General features: G+C 37.1%; 1 protein-coding gene across 5 annotated transcripts in view; it reads right to left on the bottom strand.

Moving 5' to 3' along the window:
- Positions 1 to 14,704, bottom strand: part of RASEF (RAS and EF-hand domain containing) — a 43,383-nt gene that overhangs the window by 14,965 nt on the left and 13,714 nt on the right. For all 5 annotated transcript variants that reach the window (XR_013943740.1, XM_080574296.1, XM_080574294.1 and 2 more), the window contains 9 exons: positions 13,445 to 13,591; positions 12,677 to 12,767; positions 9,755 to 9,850; positions 9,001 to 9,078; positions 8,389 to 8,504; positions 7,571 to 7,639; positions 6,136 to 6,220; positions 5,212 to 5,303; positions 775 to 1,009 (listed from right to left, as the gene is read on the bottom strand). Coding sequence is in view for 4 of the 5 variants with exons in the window: in XM_080574296.1 (XP_080430422.1) it covers positions 775 to 1,009; positions 5,212 to 5,303; positions 6,136 to 6,220; positions 7,571 to 7,639; positions 8,389 to 8,504; positions 9,001 to 9,078; positions 9,755 to 9,850; positions 12,677 to 12,767; positions 13,445 to 13,591 (1,009 nt within the window). In the remaining variant the exon portion in view is untranslated. The remainder of the gene's footprint in view (positions 1 to 774; positions 1,010 to 5,211; positions 5,304 to 6,135; positions 6,221 to 7,570; positions 7,640 to 8,388; positions 8,505 to 9,000; positions 9,079 to 9,754; positions 9,851 to 12,676; positions 12,768 to 13,444; positions 13,592 to 14,704) is intronic.

The raw sequence follows: 14,704 nt of genomic DNA, 5'->3' as shown, positions 1-14,704 counted from the left end.
GATAAATAACACTCACAGCCACTTCTACAGCAGGTTCAATAGAAAACTCTGTTAGAGTATATTTCAGTATTCTCTGATGTGTTCATTTTTCCATCTTGAGAACACTAGCAAACTCTGAAGAAATCTTGTAAGAACTTTCTGTAGCAGTTCCATACACTAGCGGAACTGCATTTGCTGTTTACTAGAGCCGACATTCTGTCCTTGAATGTTGGCTACTTGGGACACAAGTTTTAAGGACAGGATCCAGGTAAAGCAAATTAATGTCCCTATGGAAAATATCAACTTCAAAAATAATTGCAATTAGCAAATACTTTATTTCAAAGCTTATTTTACAAAAAATAAGAGTTTCCCTACACGACATTACTGTATGCCATTAATACTCAAGCTCTCGTATACGTGATTTTTTCATTCATTGCTATAGCACAGCAAGAGAAAGTGAGCTGAAACTTTCTACAGAATCTGCTTTTAAATCATTACAAAAAGATCTCCTGTCTCCAGGTTGTTCAACAACCTTCAAAAATATTAAATGTAATTCAAAAACGATTTATTGCTTCAAAAGTCTACTAGAAAAAGTCAAAACATACATTTTCTCTTAAAGAGGAGTAACTGTTTAAGAACGCTACAAAAAACTGTCACTAATATTACCTAAATACATGTAACCCACATACTTAGGTTTTATCTATGGGCAAATTTCCATTTCATTTTAAAAATAGGAAGTGGATTTTGTCTCCAACCAAAGGTCTTTCTTAGAGAGGCAGTAAGTCTGGCACTTACATCTGTATCAGAAGCATCACCACCAAAGCCTTCTTGCATACACTGCGACCTTTGAAAAAGCCTTTGCTGCCTGTATTCCACTTCTGAATCATATTCATTTGAATCTCTCAGAGTAGACAAACCACTGTCAAAACAGCTCTCAGGTAAGCTGTCAACTTCACAGTTTATCCTTTGCATGGGGTCACAGAGGGCTAAAGAATCATAATCTTCATCCACACATGAAGAATGAGATGATCTAAAACACAAGTATTGAAAAAGAAAGACAACAAATGAATTTTATTTCACAATTGTTTTTTTCCAGCAAAATCTGAACCATTTCAGAATGTTCAGTTCTTAGAAATGCTAACTATAAAGTTTAAGACATATGTCACTGCCCTACTTTGGCTTTCTAAATATTTTTTTCTAAAATCATATTTCTTAGGAATCTCAGATTATATACTTACTGCCCAAGTCTCATTAAGAACCCCAGTTTATTTATATGCAGAATAAATAATTGCTTAAAAAAATTCTGAAAACTGACATATTATGACATCAAAGGCAGAAAATGACTGTACATTGCTGATGGTTTAGCTAACTTTGGCCTTGATATGAGCAAATAATATCAAAACACAAAAAAATAGTCATGGTATACTGTATTTTATTTATTCGAATACATCCAGGCTTTTGCTCACAGAGGCACAGGGGCCAATAATTACTAACTACAAATACAGAAAAGAGGACAACTGAGTTCAAAAGCTCAGAGATGGTAGAAGAAAAAGCCACTGTTTTGTTACAGTTTGGTAGACCACGCAAAACTTTCTTTACATGAAAGCCCTTTCTTTCCTCTCTCCCTTCCTTCAAAGGCCATCTTTTTTATTTTCATTCTGGATGCTATAGCATAGAAAAACAATTAAATGGATGCAGTAATGACTATATGGCTTACAGAACAAAACGATTTACTTTTTAATTGTGCAAAAGAAGCTACAGAAAAGAAAGATAAATAGAACAAATCTTAAAAGAATCAATCTTTTAAAAAAGTGTATTAGGTCTATAATCATTATCCTGCTCTGCACCAAGATAGGGACAGGCACAAATTAAAGTGAGGTAGAAAAGATCTCCAAGTCACAGTGAAGAAGACAGAAACAGTTTGGTTCTGTGCTATGGGAATGGATGTGAAGCACTAAACTGCTACAACAGACAATGTCAACAACAGACAGTGTCAGCATCAATCCTTGTAAAGTTGGTTTTCTGCCAGAGAGGCTGGGACCTCCCAATACAACGGCATGTATCATGGAATCATGGAATTATGAAGCTGTTACTGAATCAAATGCAAGTACCCAAATACAGGGGTGATAGAGTCATCATTGTCACACACAACAACATGCAGAACTGTTTAATTTCCTTCTTTGCAGACTATTGAATAACCACATGAACAAGCATTATCCTTACTGTGGAATATCACAGCACCCTTGCAATTTGTATTCACATACCTGCTAGCCTATAGCAAATTACTGACATACAAAAAATGGTGCATGCAGTAACAAAGTTAAGCTTGTCAGACATCCACTGAAATAAAGGTCTTTATTAGTCAATTTTCAGCCTCACTGAAGCATGGATTCAATGCTATTTCATATGTGCTTCAAGTGAGTTAGACCAAGATGTATTATGCAGCTAAAAAAGAAAAAAATGTACTTACTAACATAAATTGCTTAGAACATGTTAGAATGCAAATCAGTATCTCTTAATGCTGACCTGATGTCAGGAGACAAAGTACTGAATATGAACAGGTTTGGGGACATTTATATCTCCCTTCATACTATTAAATCATACCTAATAGGAGTAAGTTTTATTCCTGCCACATAAACTCTCTTCTAAAGGAGCTTGCATTTCTCACTTTTATGAAAATGGAAGGATTAGGATTAGGATTAGGCCTGTCAGTTTGACCTCAGTGCCAGGAAAGCTCATGGAGCAGATTATCTTGAGGGTCATCACGCGGCACTTGCAGGGCAAGCAGGCGATCAGGCCCAGTCAGCATGGGTTTATGAAAGGCAGGTCCTGCTTGACGAACCTGATCTCCTTCTATGACCAAGTGACGCGCTTGGTGGATGAGGGAAAGGCTGTAGATGTGGTTTACCTTGACCTCAGTAAGGCTTTTGACACCATTCCCCACAACATTCTCCTCAAGAAACTGGCTGCTCGGGGCTTGGACTGGCGTACGCTTCGCTGGGTTAGAAACTGGCTGGATAGCCGGGCCCAAAGAGTTGTGATGAATGGAGTCAAATCCAGTTGGAGGCTGGTCACTAGTGGTGTCCCCCAGGGCTCGGTACTGGGGGCGGTCCTCTTTAATATCTTTATTGATGATCTGGATGAGGGCGTCCAGTGCACCCTCAGTAAGTTTGCAGATGACACCAAGCTAAGTGTGTGTGTCGATCTGCTCAAGGGAAGGAAGGCTCTGCAGGAGGATCTGGATAGGCTGGACCGATGGGCTGAGGCCAACTGTATGAAGTTCAACAAGGTCAAGTGCCAGGTCCTGCACCTGGGGCGCAACAACCCCAAGCAGAGCTACAGGCTGGGAGATGAGTGGCTGGAAAGCTGCCTGGCCGAGAAGGACCTGGGAGTATTGGTTGATAGTCGGCTGAATATGAGCCAGCAGTGCGCTCAGGTGGCCAAGAAGGCCAACCGCATCCTGGCTTGTATAAGAAGCAGTGTGGCCAGCAGGTCTAAGGAAGTGATTGTGCCCCTGTACTCAGCTCTGGTGAGGCCGCACCTTGAGTACTGTGTTTAGTTTTGGGCCCCTCGCTACAGGAAGGACATGGACATGCTCGAGCGAGTCTAGAGAAGGGCGATCAAGCTGGTGAGGGGTCTGGAGTACAAGTCTTACGAGGAGCGGCTGAGGGAGCTGGGCTTGTTCAGCCTGGAGAAGAGGAGGCTCAGGGGCGACCTTATCGCTCTCTACAGGTACCTTAAAGGAGGCTGTAAAGAGGTGGGGGTTGGTCTGTTCTCCCACGTGCCTGGTGACAGGACGAGGAGGAATGGGCAAAAGTTGCGACAGGGGAGTTTTAGGTTGGATGTTAGGAAGTACTTCTTTACCGAAAGGGTTATTAAGCATTGGAACGGGCTGCCCAGGGAGGTGGTGGAGTCACCATCCCTGGAGGTCTTTAAAAGGCGTTTAGATGTAGAGCTTAGCGATATGGTTTAGTGGAGTACTTAGTGTTAGGTCAGAGGTCGGACTCGATGATCGTGAGGTCTCTTCCAACCTAGAAATCTGTGAGACTGTGATACTGTGATTGCACCAAGTAGCAGTTATTAATAAATACTCTCAGAGAAGGACAACACTAACATCCAAAGATATTTTAGTAATTCCTTCCCTAACCTCAGAAGATTACTCAATCTAATATGCAACTTAGTAACGGCTGGCTCTCACAAAATTCCCCAACAGAGGGAAATTGGTATTATCTGCGTTCAGCAGAAGGAATCATTCTGTGACAAACAAAATTTTATAGCCTGCAAACACATGGAAACAGCAGAGCAACAGTACTGAATGAATGTGGATATTATTAGTGTGAAGCAGAAGACAATTCAATCACTACCAAAGACTTTAATCCCACTGGCAAAATATAAAACACAGGCTACTAAGAACTCTAAACAGAGATCTCTGTAGTGTTTGAAGTAATACCAAAAGAACAGTAAGACAAAATAATCTATCATTTGAGTAAGGACACACACAGCAATTCCAGCTATTTCAAAACAAAACAAAACCAAAAGTTTCACAAAATAGCATGACCTAGAGCACTCAAAGTTGTACCCAGTGCCCAGTGATGTCAATGAGAGTCTCTGCAATGATCAGAGGAAGTTCTGATCAATGACTTGCATTCATTAGGTACAAAACCAATAAAGCTCTGACCAAATATGATACTTGTGTTTAGATAACTTCCTGTTCTCTGTGGCTTTTATCCTGTTAATATCCAAATGCATTCACTATTCTTGCATGTCACTGGGAGATGAGGATGTTTATTCTCCTGAAAAATTAGGCCTATATACTTTTGTAATAATTATTACAGGAAAAAAAAACAGACACATAGGGTAAAGATATGAACAAACCTGTCTTATTTCCTAAGTACTGAGGAGGCCAGGTAATAGAGGTCCTCAGTAGATTTTTGGTTTTTTGCAGACAAGGATGGGAGATTAAGAATAAAACTAGCAACAAAATAATCTAAGATTAAACAAAAGGCTGTCTGAACTTTCTGCAATTTACCATTACCACTGAACAGAGTTTTCCTGAGCTGAAATCACTGAAAAGATTCCATTTGACTTCACTGTACTTTGGATCTTATGCTATGGCCACATTTATTTTGAATCAGGAAGAATTGTTTTCTCTCTTATTTGACAATATTTGATTTTCTAAGACATTTGTGATGCCTAGTCTTTTTAAACTTAGTAAAAGCAAACCTGGCTTACCTGTCATATCGTGGGTTTAGAGGAGACTGTCCACCACTGCATTTGGGACTGCTTCTAGAAATGGTACTTCCTGGTGAGGTGTTTGCTAACCGCTGAGACAGATACATAACAAATGCTTAAATTTGATGAACATACGGTAAGCATCTACATTCATCATGATAAAAGCATCAATCATCAAAATTAGTACTGTATATTTTCATGTATATCCAACCACTTATTTTTAACTAAACATCATCCTTTAAATATGACTGGATGCCAAAAGGTCCGCTACATCTACTATTTAGGCTCCACTGTTGCCATAATACTGGACCTGCTAGCCACACTCAATCACAAGACGATGGAATTTCCAAGAGGATTATTTCATTAACTATAGCTATGAGATTTCGAGATCTCAATATTTTGAAAATATCATGTTTGAGATCTCAGTATTAAACATATCACATTGACTACTACAGTAAGAAGGAAAATGTCACCAGCAGAGATGTAGTTTCCCTCCCTTGCATGCGTTTCAGGGCATGGCAGCAAATTGAATCCCCATTCAATTTTCCCCCTTTCCTGGCCAATATTCTCTCTGTGGGCCCATTATTCTGGCTTCATTCTTCTAAAACAGTTACTTGTTTTCTTGTTGATGCAAGAGCTTACCCGATTACTAGTTTTGGAGATTAGCAGGTTTCCACAAATACAATATAATAATAAGTATTACCACAAAATAGCAATATAGAGTAGATTTTTTGTGACTTTCAGCTCTTCCATTCTCTAATTTGAAGGATGTTGTGTTACATCTGTTACAACAGATGCCTGTACAACTGCGATAGCCCTGAGTGAGGGCCTACTACCAGCAGTCCCTGTTAGTCTTTTAGTTTGCATTTGGTGTGCTATTTCTTACAGCTAAAAGTATAACATTACAAACTTATAATTACATACCAATGACCTGTTGAACTTGCTAAAACTGTTTTCGAGTGCACTTCTTAAACCGTCATTGCTGTCATGTAGTTTTCTGTTAGCTGATCTAACAAGGAAATATAGTTTAACTTGCAGGAGTATAGCAAAGAACAATAAATATATATATAACTTATAGCAAAGAAAAATTTGAAAAAACACATCTTTTTTTTAAAAAAAGCTTTCTTCTTCTTTAGGTGAACAGCAAGGAGTAACGTGGGACCAGAATTGTGATGTCAGATAAACAAATGATTGTTGATAAAATAAAGCACTGTAAAGTTCAGCCTCCAGTGGCAGTCTGGGAAACCCTGTTTCACTTCCATGTTACGACCTGTGGTCATCTGAGGGGTTGAAAGACACACACAAATAAACACCTATGGGGGAGTAAACTGATACAGACATTCCTGAAATAAAACATAACTATCCTTTAAGTGTTGCTGAGACTACTTTAAACACAGATGTGATTCAGCTGCTTGAAAGAAAGAATGTGATTAAGAATGAACTAAAGATATAACAAACTATTCATTGTGATCCACCTTGAAAGCAAAACTCTCTGTGTGCCTTGTATAGTACTACATACACTTACTACTTTCCAGATAATAGTAAGACTGGGAGTTACTGGAGAAGAAAAGTCAATAAAAAAGGGGCCAAAGTAATGATATTTAGAATAGTATGGATAGACTCAAATCTCATTCAGTTTATCAGAAAGACATAAAAGTCAGTGAGACTAAGAAAAAAAAATAGGAAAAGGAAAAGGAAAAAAAAGATGTTGGTGGTTCCACTGTGACACACTACCAAATACTAAACTCAAGAAGCTGCCACCTGTGCCGGATAAATATTCAATACCTCCTGGCTGCCTGAGTCAGTGGAGAGCTCAGTCTAAAAGCAAATGGCACAGGATGACTCTCCAAGTCTCCACATAACAAGTAGCATGAAAAAAAAAAAAGAAAAAAACAGAAGTTTTAGAATGCATAAACAGAACATGGGTAGGCTACCAAAAACTTGATTGTATTGAAGTTGTCTGGTGCACAATTACTTTAAGCTAAAAATAAGAATCAGGAAAATGCAACTAATGCCATTCCAAATGGATTCAGCCTTCTCAAAGTGAGTATTGATAGGCCTTTTTTTTTTTTGAGGAAAAGAGGAGCTCAAACAAAAACGTCAAGGAGAAACACAAAACTTAGATGCCATAGCAGTATCTTCTCATTATTATCTGACTTGAGTATAGAGGAACACAAACTTAAGATGAAATAATAAAGATCAGCAGACTACCTTCAATGAGCACTGAGGCCATTTTGGTACTTTTACTTGCTATTTTTGCCAAATCTCATACTAGCCTTTTTCAGAACTACAAAAATATTTATCTATGACTATGTTGAGACAAAGCTTGTTAATAAAATCTGAATTACTGAGGACTTACTGAAGCATCTCAATTTGTCTTTCCAGATTATCCCTGTCTTCAGTATACTCACGGATCATTTCTAGGTCTCTGAAAAAAAAAAAAAAGTTATACTTTACAGAATACCTTCTTTTATTTTTATACTGCTCTTGGCAGAGGGCTACACTCAACAGCTAACATTTATAAAGGTGATGAGGGGGTGGAAGGAAGATAATTTTTCAAGATAATTCTGAATTCAGTTTTGCTATGTTTACATCCTTGCTGAATTCTGTTAAAAGCAGTTTTACACAAAACAAGTAACTTGGTAACTTAATTGATCTATGCAAGTAAATCTCAACAAAGACTGTGAATGAAAAGTAAAAAAAAAAAAATCAACGAAATCATATGAGGTGACTCACTGAAATACCTTTTGTGTTTTATGAAGGTAACAGTGTATTGACACTGTTATAAAGACTCTTAAATTACCCTGAAAATCTAGAAGCAGCTCTCGTTTGCTCTCAGAAAAAATGGTTGAGATGAATGTGGGAGGCTCCCAAGACTATTTTCCCTAATATTCACAGAGATACAGATCAGAGTGCAAGTCATGGAGGAAAAAACTTTTACTCCTAACTGAAGCCCCAGTAAAATCAATGGGCTTCCTTGAACAATTATCAAAGTTTGCATCATGTTCAGAACTTGCTCTCTCAGAGACCTGATAAGCAAAGTGAGTAACAGTCATGGTGTCAAATATGTACCTGCCTACCGCAAATTTAGAAAATAAGTTACCAGCTTTACCTAGTAACTGTATCAGATAAAAGATTTTTTTTCCTGGTGAAAATAATGAAGTAGGAAGATCTTACCTCTCCGTGTTTAAAGTCTGATCTGCATACTCGCTTTTCAAGCTATCTAATTCACTCTGTAGAAAAGCAATATTTGTCTGTGCTTCTAGGAGATCTTTCTTAAGTTTCTGATTTTCCTATAAAAAAGGAAGATGTGAGATAAAAGCTGTCATAATCATCTCCATAAAATGCTGACATATTATAATACTTAAATAAAAGCCATCATAATCAAATAAAAATGAAACACTAGGAAATCTCAGCAGAGAGGAAGAAAGAGAAGAGGAGCACTCTAAAACATCAGAGAAATCTGTAAAGTTATAAGCAAGAGCCACAATGGATTTTGATTTTTGGATTTCATAGTCGTACATAAATGGGGCTATGTCATTTCAAGCCATTTCTAAATGTAATACCTAGAATGTGCATGCATCTATATAGAACTGTTATTTTTTTTTCCAAGTTAAAGATCTCTATACACATATCAACAACCTTAAAAGTTTATCTCTTAGCTTAATCATTAAATTATTCATTTAATTTATTTTATTAAATAGCATTAAATGTGGGGGGAAAAAAGCAATCTATTGCAAAAAGCATAAAATTGAGGCTAAATTAATATCTAAGATAATCACTTCTTACCAGCAACATATCATGTATTCTTTTTTTCAGTTCAACCACATCTTCCCTGTGATTTATGTTTCTGGACTGCTCCTCCAGCTAGGATGGTAAAAAAAAAAAACACTCATTTAATGTACATTCTTGATTATTCTCATTCAAAATATGTAAAACTTAATGGAAATGATATTAAATAACCCCTAGAGTGTGTTACAGCTATTGAAGTTTTTAAAACCCATAGTATTCCCAGCTGCATGAGTAGGGAGCATTATTCCAAAAATTATTTCAAAATTTTCTGGTCTTCTATAAGATGTTTTAAGATTTTTAAGATTTTTAACATTTGAAAGAAATGCAATAGATGACAAAACCACTAGTGAATAGCAGTGTACTAATATAGTGAATTAGTACATTTGGATTGACAATTTCATCTAAGTCTATTAATTAGAAATACTTAGTGGTAATATATTAGACTGTTTCTGATGTATCAAAAACAAGACAGGTAACTGCAGTGTTAATATCTTCATGGACCTAGAAAATCATTCAGCAATAGAATTTGGCAATTTGGTCTCTTTCCTAAGTATTTCACTAAATTACACAAAATGTATACAACAGCACAGAACCACAACACAACCCAAAAAGTAATTTGAAGTTGTGATTTACCTATACACATTAAATTAAAAAACTACATCGTGATTAACCGTATTGGGGAAAGCACTTCATAAAGTCAGCATCTCTTCCAACACTTTAAAAATTCTAGCCGTGAGTTCAAGTTACTTACCTTTCTAAGTTTTTTTATTGTCACCTGGAGATCCCCAACTTCAGTATCATATTGGCGCTTCAACTCATTTAGTGCTTCTTCAGCTTTTCGTTTCTCCTGTAATATGTTATCTTATTAAAAGCTGACATAGGTTTCCAATGTTTTTTAAAAAATGTATCCATCAATTTGGAAAGCCAAACATTTTCTCATTAGATTAATGTGTGTAATTTTGTCTTTCCATTGTCTACCAACCCTTTCTTAAAATCCACTGATACTGATTCTATTATTGCAGTCCACTTATGAAATATTCATAGAAATGAAACACTGAGTTGGAAGTGAAGACATGGGTCAATTCCATGCTTGCTTTCTTCTCAGTCTCCTATGCTTACCATTTTCAATCTCTTAAGTAAAGTCAAAAGAGGAGTGTTCAAATTTTACTTTTACATATATGTAGGTGTGTATTACCTATACAGATGTATGTACACACACACAGACATGCAAGTCAAGGCACTGAACCCTTTTCAAAGTAGCCTTCCAGGGTTTTGCACACAACGTGCTGGTAATAGCACTACCGTGCCACCATCAGTTACTTACATACTTTCTTTGACTTTTTTTCCTTGCAAGCGTTTAAATATGACAGGCCCACATTTAGTAAAAGGTATGCTGATGACAGCATCTTTAGTCATTAGAGTTTCACATAGTACTTGGTCTTAAACCAAGTGCAGTATTGGGGATATTATTTTAATTCCAAGAAATTGTGAAAGGAAGTTTCACCAAGAAGGGTTTGGGATTGACAGAGAAAAGAATGGTATGTGCCCAATGATGCAGATGTGCATGCATTCAGCTCCCCCCCCCCAAGTACTCCCAGGTACCAAGGTGAATGCGTTTTTTTTGCAGGACAGCCTGTGCTTCCACACAGAAAAAGCATGCGTGGACTTTGCTCAGAATGCAGTACTTCCCTCCCTGAGATGCTGACATCCGTGTGTTAAAATGATAATTTGTCAAAGTAATCATCTTAGGCTGCATTCTCTTACTTCTGGCACCTATACTGGACTCCTAAGTATTGCTTGGTAACTATTTGCTTCCCCTGAAGAAACAAAATAGAGGATAGGCTCGCACTGCAGATACTACCATGCAAAGGCAGGTGTCACGGTGGTATGAGTGAGATCACTCTGGCAAACAATAGCCCTGAGTACAAGCTCTAAGATTAATGGTTTAGCACAATCCCACAAAGTAAATACCTTACATTTACTCTCAGGGTGTTTTAGTAGGTGGAGTATGCAGAGCTATGAGCTACAGTGAACATTCAGGACTGCACTGAGAAGAACGTTGTGGGAAACAAGTTACAGCCCATCTTCGATATCTGGGTGTGAAAGGTGAAACCTCAATCCATGCAACTCAGCAACAATCTGAGAACACGATGACTTCTTCGGGCTGTTGCCTGGCCATTTCTTTGGCACTTCAATCCAAAGAACAGATCTAGCATAAGCACTGCAAACTACAAAGGGTCCTTTTTAGAACCTGAAACATAAACTACGTTCAGATAATAGATAGCAGACTTTTACATAAAGATAGTATGTGATTGAGGATGTCCTCCGATTGAACAAACGCGCACACCCTGGTCATATTTTTACAGTAGGGAAGAAGTTTTTCAGGACTTTTTCCAGTGATTTACTACTTTTTGCAGAACAGAAATTTTCCAAAGCAAACTTATTTGTTTTCTAAATATAAATGCATACTCTCCTTGGAAATGGCAAGTTTTTCTGTACTGAGACCTGTATTATAATTTGTTAAATATATTATGATATGCTATTTTCTTGGGACTATAACATTTTTATGTCATTGTATTTCATTACTAGGAAAACAGATTTTGATGCCACGGTAGGAATTTTTCCTCCTGTATAGAAAAAGACAATGTTTGAAGCAAATCTGTCAGAACACCTTTTACTTTCACAGATCATTTACTAAGAGACATTTAAAATCAGCAAGTTGGCTGACTGCACTTTCTTGCTTCTTATCCTGCAAATACTTTGATGAAAGAATATATACCAAATATACAGAGGTTCAGTATACGGTGCATCCTACCAAAGTAATGACAATAACCAGAGTTTATGTTTTAACCAGTGAATTTCTTATGCCCACATAAGAATACTTTGCATGAACAACAGCTCATATTACATATAGTACAAAGTTTGGTATATCATACATGAATTTAGTAACAGTTCAACATGAACCAGACAAGACAGGTAGGGTGGATTTCCTGTATTGCTTTCTGCTTAGGATTACACAGGCACGTGCAGTTTTATTATATCTTTCAATAAGAAAGGGGAAGAGGGTTCTTGTTCTTTGCCATCAAGACTGCAAGTGGGCTGAAACAAAGGCTAAAACCTGAGTACACTGAAACAGAGAATATCCTATCAACTTCAAGAGGTCACGACTGTCACACCCTATCATCACGAACACCTCTCTCCTCTAGAAGTCTTTAAAATAAGATTGCAGAACCAGAACGTAACAACAGGGGAAAGAAAGGTCACTGCTCCAGTCAGATGTACAAATTAGGAACAAATGATTTAAGTATTAATTTCCACATAAATTCATCTATTAGTTACTAGAACTAAATTCCATTCTTTTCTGGAGAAAGGTCATTTTTTCTATCCTGTTTCCAATATTGGACTCAGAAATAAACTGCTTTACATCACTATTTTCTTACCAAAGAAAAAGAGATTTTTTTTCTTGGTTTATTACATCTGAGCAGCCATTCCCCTTTGAGAAGCATTAAGAGAATACATTTCCCATCTCCTGGATATTTTCTTTTCATCCAGGCCCTGCTTTCATTGGCTTTGAGCCAGTCGATCAGCATCAAAGACACACCTGGCCATCAATCCTGCATAAATCCACTGAGAGTTTGGTCATTATGAAATTGTGTAAATACAAAATACTCACTTCCTTTTTAACTTTATGCTCCGCAGCCTGTATCCGTTGTTCCATCTCTTCCTCCAGCTCACTGAGCTGAACTGCCGCTTTATCCTGAGCTCTAAAATTTAAAAGTAAATACTCTCTTAAGACTTGCCCTGTGTCTTGACAAAAAAACTTATGTGGAACCCATTTGCTGGCTTCCACTGAAACAAATTGGACAGACAGACATGGAAACAGTTGAGCACTGCCCAGACCTTGAAACTGGTGTGGTTGGGAACCCAAATCACAAATTAATTTGAAAATACAGGCTAATTAGATTTTAAATAATAACTGACAGCAGATGATTAATATGAAAGACAGCACATCATATTTTGAAGATGAAGTTACAATGATAAAAGCCCCCTCTGGTTATTCTATAAAGAGACTTCAAAAGGATAACTACTTGCAGCAACTTGCAGCACCGACACATAGAAAATCTCTGTCCTGAGCTCAGGAGAAGCAAAAATACATTTTTTCAAATGAAATTGTAATGGGAGAGTATGCTAAACCTCAAAGGTACAGGCATGGAAGAGGAGTCAAAATACATTAAGGCATTAAACATAAGAACACAGACAGACCTTATCCAAAGTATGAACAGGGAATGTTTATGCACATGTGCATATAAACTAACTTTTGAACTCAGTTTATGAAAACACTCAGGCATATTTGGCATTGACTTCCAGTAGTTTAATCCAAGAAAGTGTGATAGAGAAAAATGTAACTGCATAACTGAACTGGAAGCACAACTCACTATACCTTTTGACAGCGATGGCCAAGGTTTCCATCTCTGTGTTTTGAAGCTTGATCTCTCTGATGAAGTTCTTAATGACATGTTCGTACGGCTGGATTAATCTTGGTTCCACTATGTGTATGTTCTGATACAGAACACTGACTTGCTCTTGTCTGAAAAAGACAGATACCTTTTTAACAGACTTACTTGGAACAATGCTCTGTAAGAGGTTTGAAAAATGTATTACAAATGAAGGTAGTTCCCTTTATTGCCTATTTTTAAAATTTAACAAGTCAGATACAGACATTGAACATTCAACAAGATAGGTCTGAATTCTTCTAAATTATTTTTACCCTTTCCCTTTCCTTAATATAGCTACTGTAGAAAAATCTTTTTTTAATTTTAGTCAATTTTTTGTACTAATATTCGTGATGTATTGAAGGGCATGCCACTGGAGTAATCCACAATGCAAATCAACATTTCTGGTGGCTGTAATGTTAATTATAATCTGTGGAGAGGTATAATGCTATAGCAAGCTGCATAAAAATGTGAAAGTGGGTAAGCACACCAACCACCTAAGTAAAAATGGATGTTTAAGGTAGAGTAGGGGCTGGTCATATGTCCTGTGACACCACTACAGGGGGTAAAATGACTGAGGTTTGCTAGGTAGGCTGAAGCTATTTTGAAAACTGAATACAGGTAACAATATCTTTGTAGCAATATGGAAATATGCATGGCCTGCAAAACTCTGAGAAAAGCAAAAAGCAACCCACAGAGGCACAGAAGCAAAGACAGCTATCCATACAAAGTCTGATGCTCCCACACCTGTTGGACTTTTAGTCTTCATATCTCTTATAAACGTGGGCAGGGTTGCAGGGGAAAAGAAAATACAGGTCTCTCACTTAAAACAAAGTATTTCGGTGCTGAAGTCTGCACCCCTAATAATGGCAGCCCTGTTTTGTACCACACACATAATAAATAAATAAATAAATAAATAAATAAATAAAAGTAAAAGTAAAAGAAAAAAAAAGTAAGAAGCTAATTTTATACATAACTCTTATGTGAAAGACAACAAATATATAAAGAAAAAAATAAAAAGTCTCTGTAGATCCTTAAGTTATTAAAAGACCCCCTGAAATTTATACTGCTTCTTAATGGCTGCCCCAATGCAGGAGTACAATGTTCTGATTCCCATTTAATCTGGACTCATTCCTGTAGATTCTGTACAGTTTTAATTGTCAAAGCAAACCATTTTAACAAGATGCAAAAACAAACAATAGCATAAG

This window comes from Anser brachyrhynchus (genome assembly GCF_964034855.1).
Source record: "Anser brachyrhynchus genome assembly, chromosome: Z".
NCBI classification, from domain to species: Eukaryota; Metazoa; Chordata; class Aves; order Anseriformes; family Anatidae; genus Anser; species Anser brachyrhynchus.
Note: the sequence above shows the minus strand (reverse complement) of the source record. Positions and strands in the feature narration are given on the sequence as shown.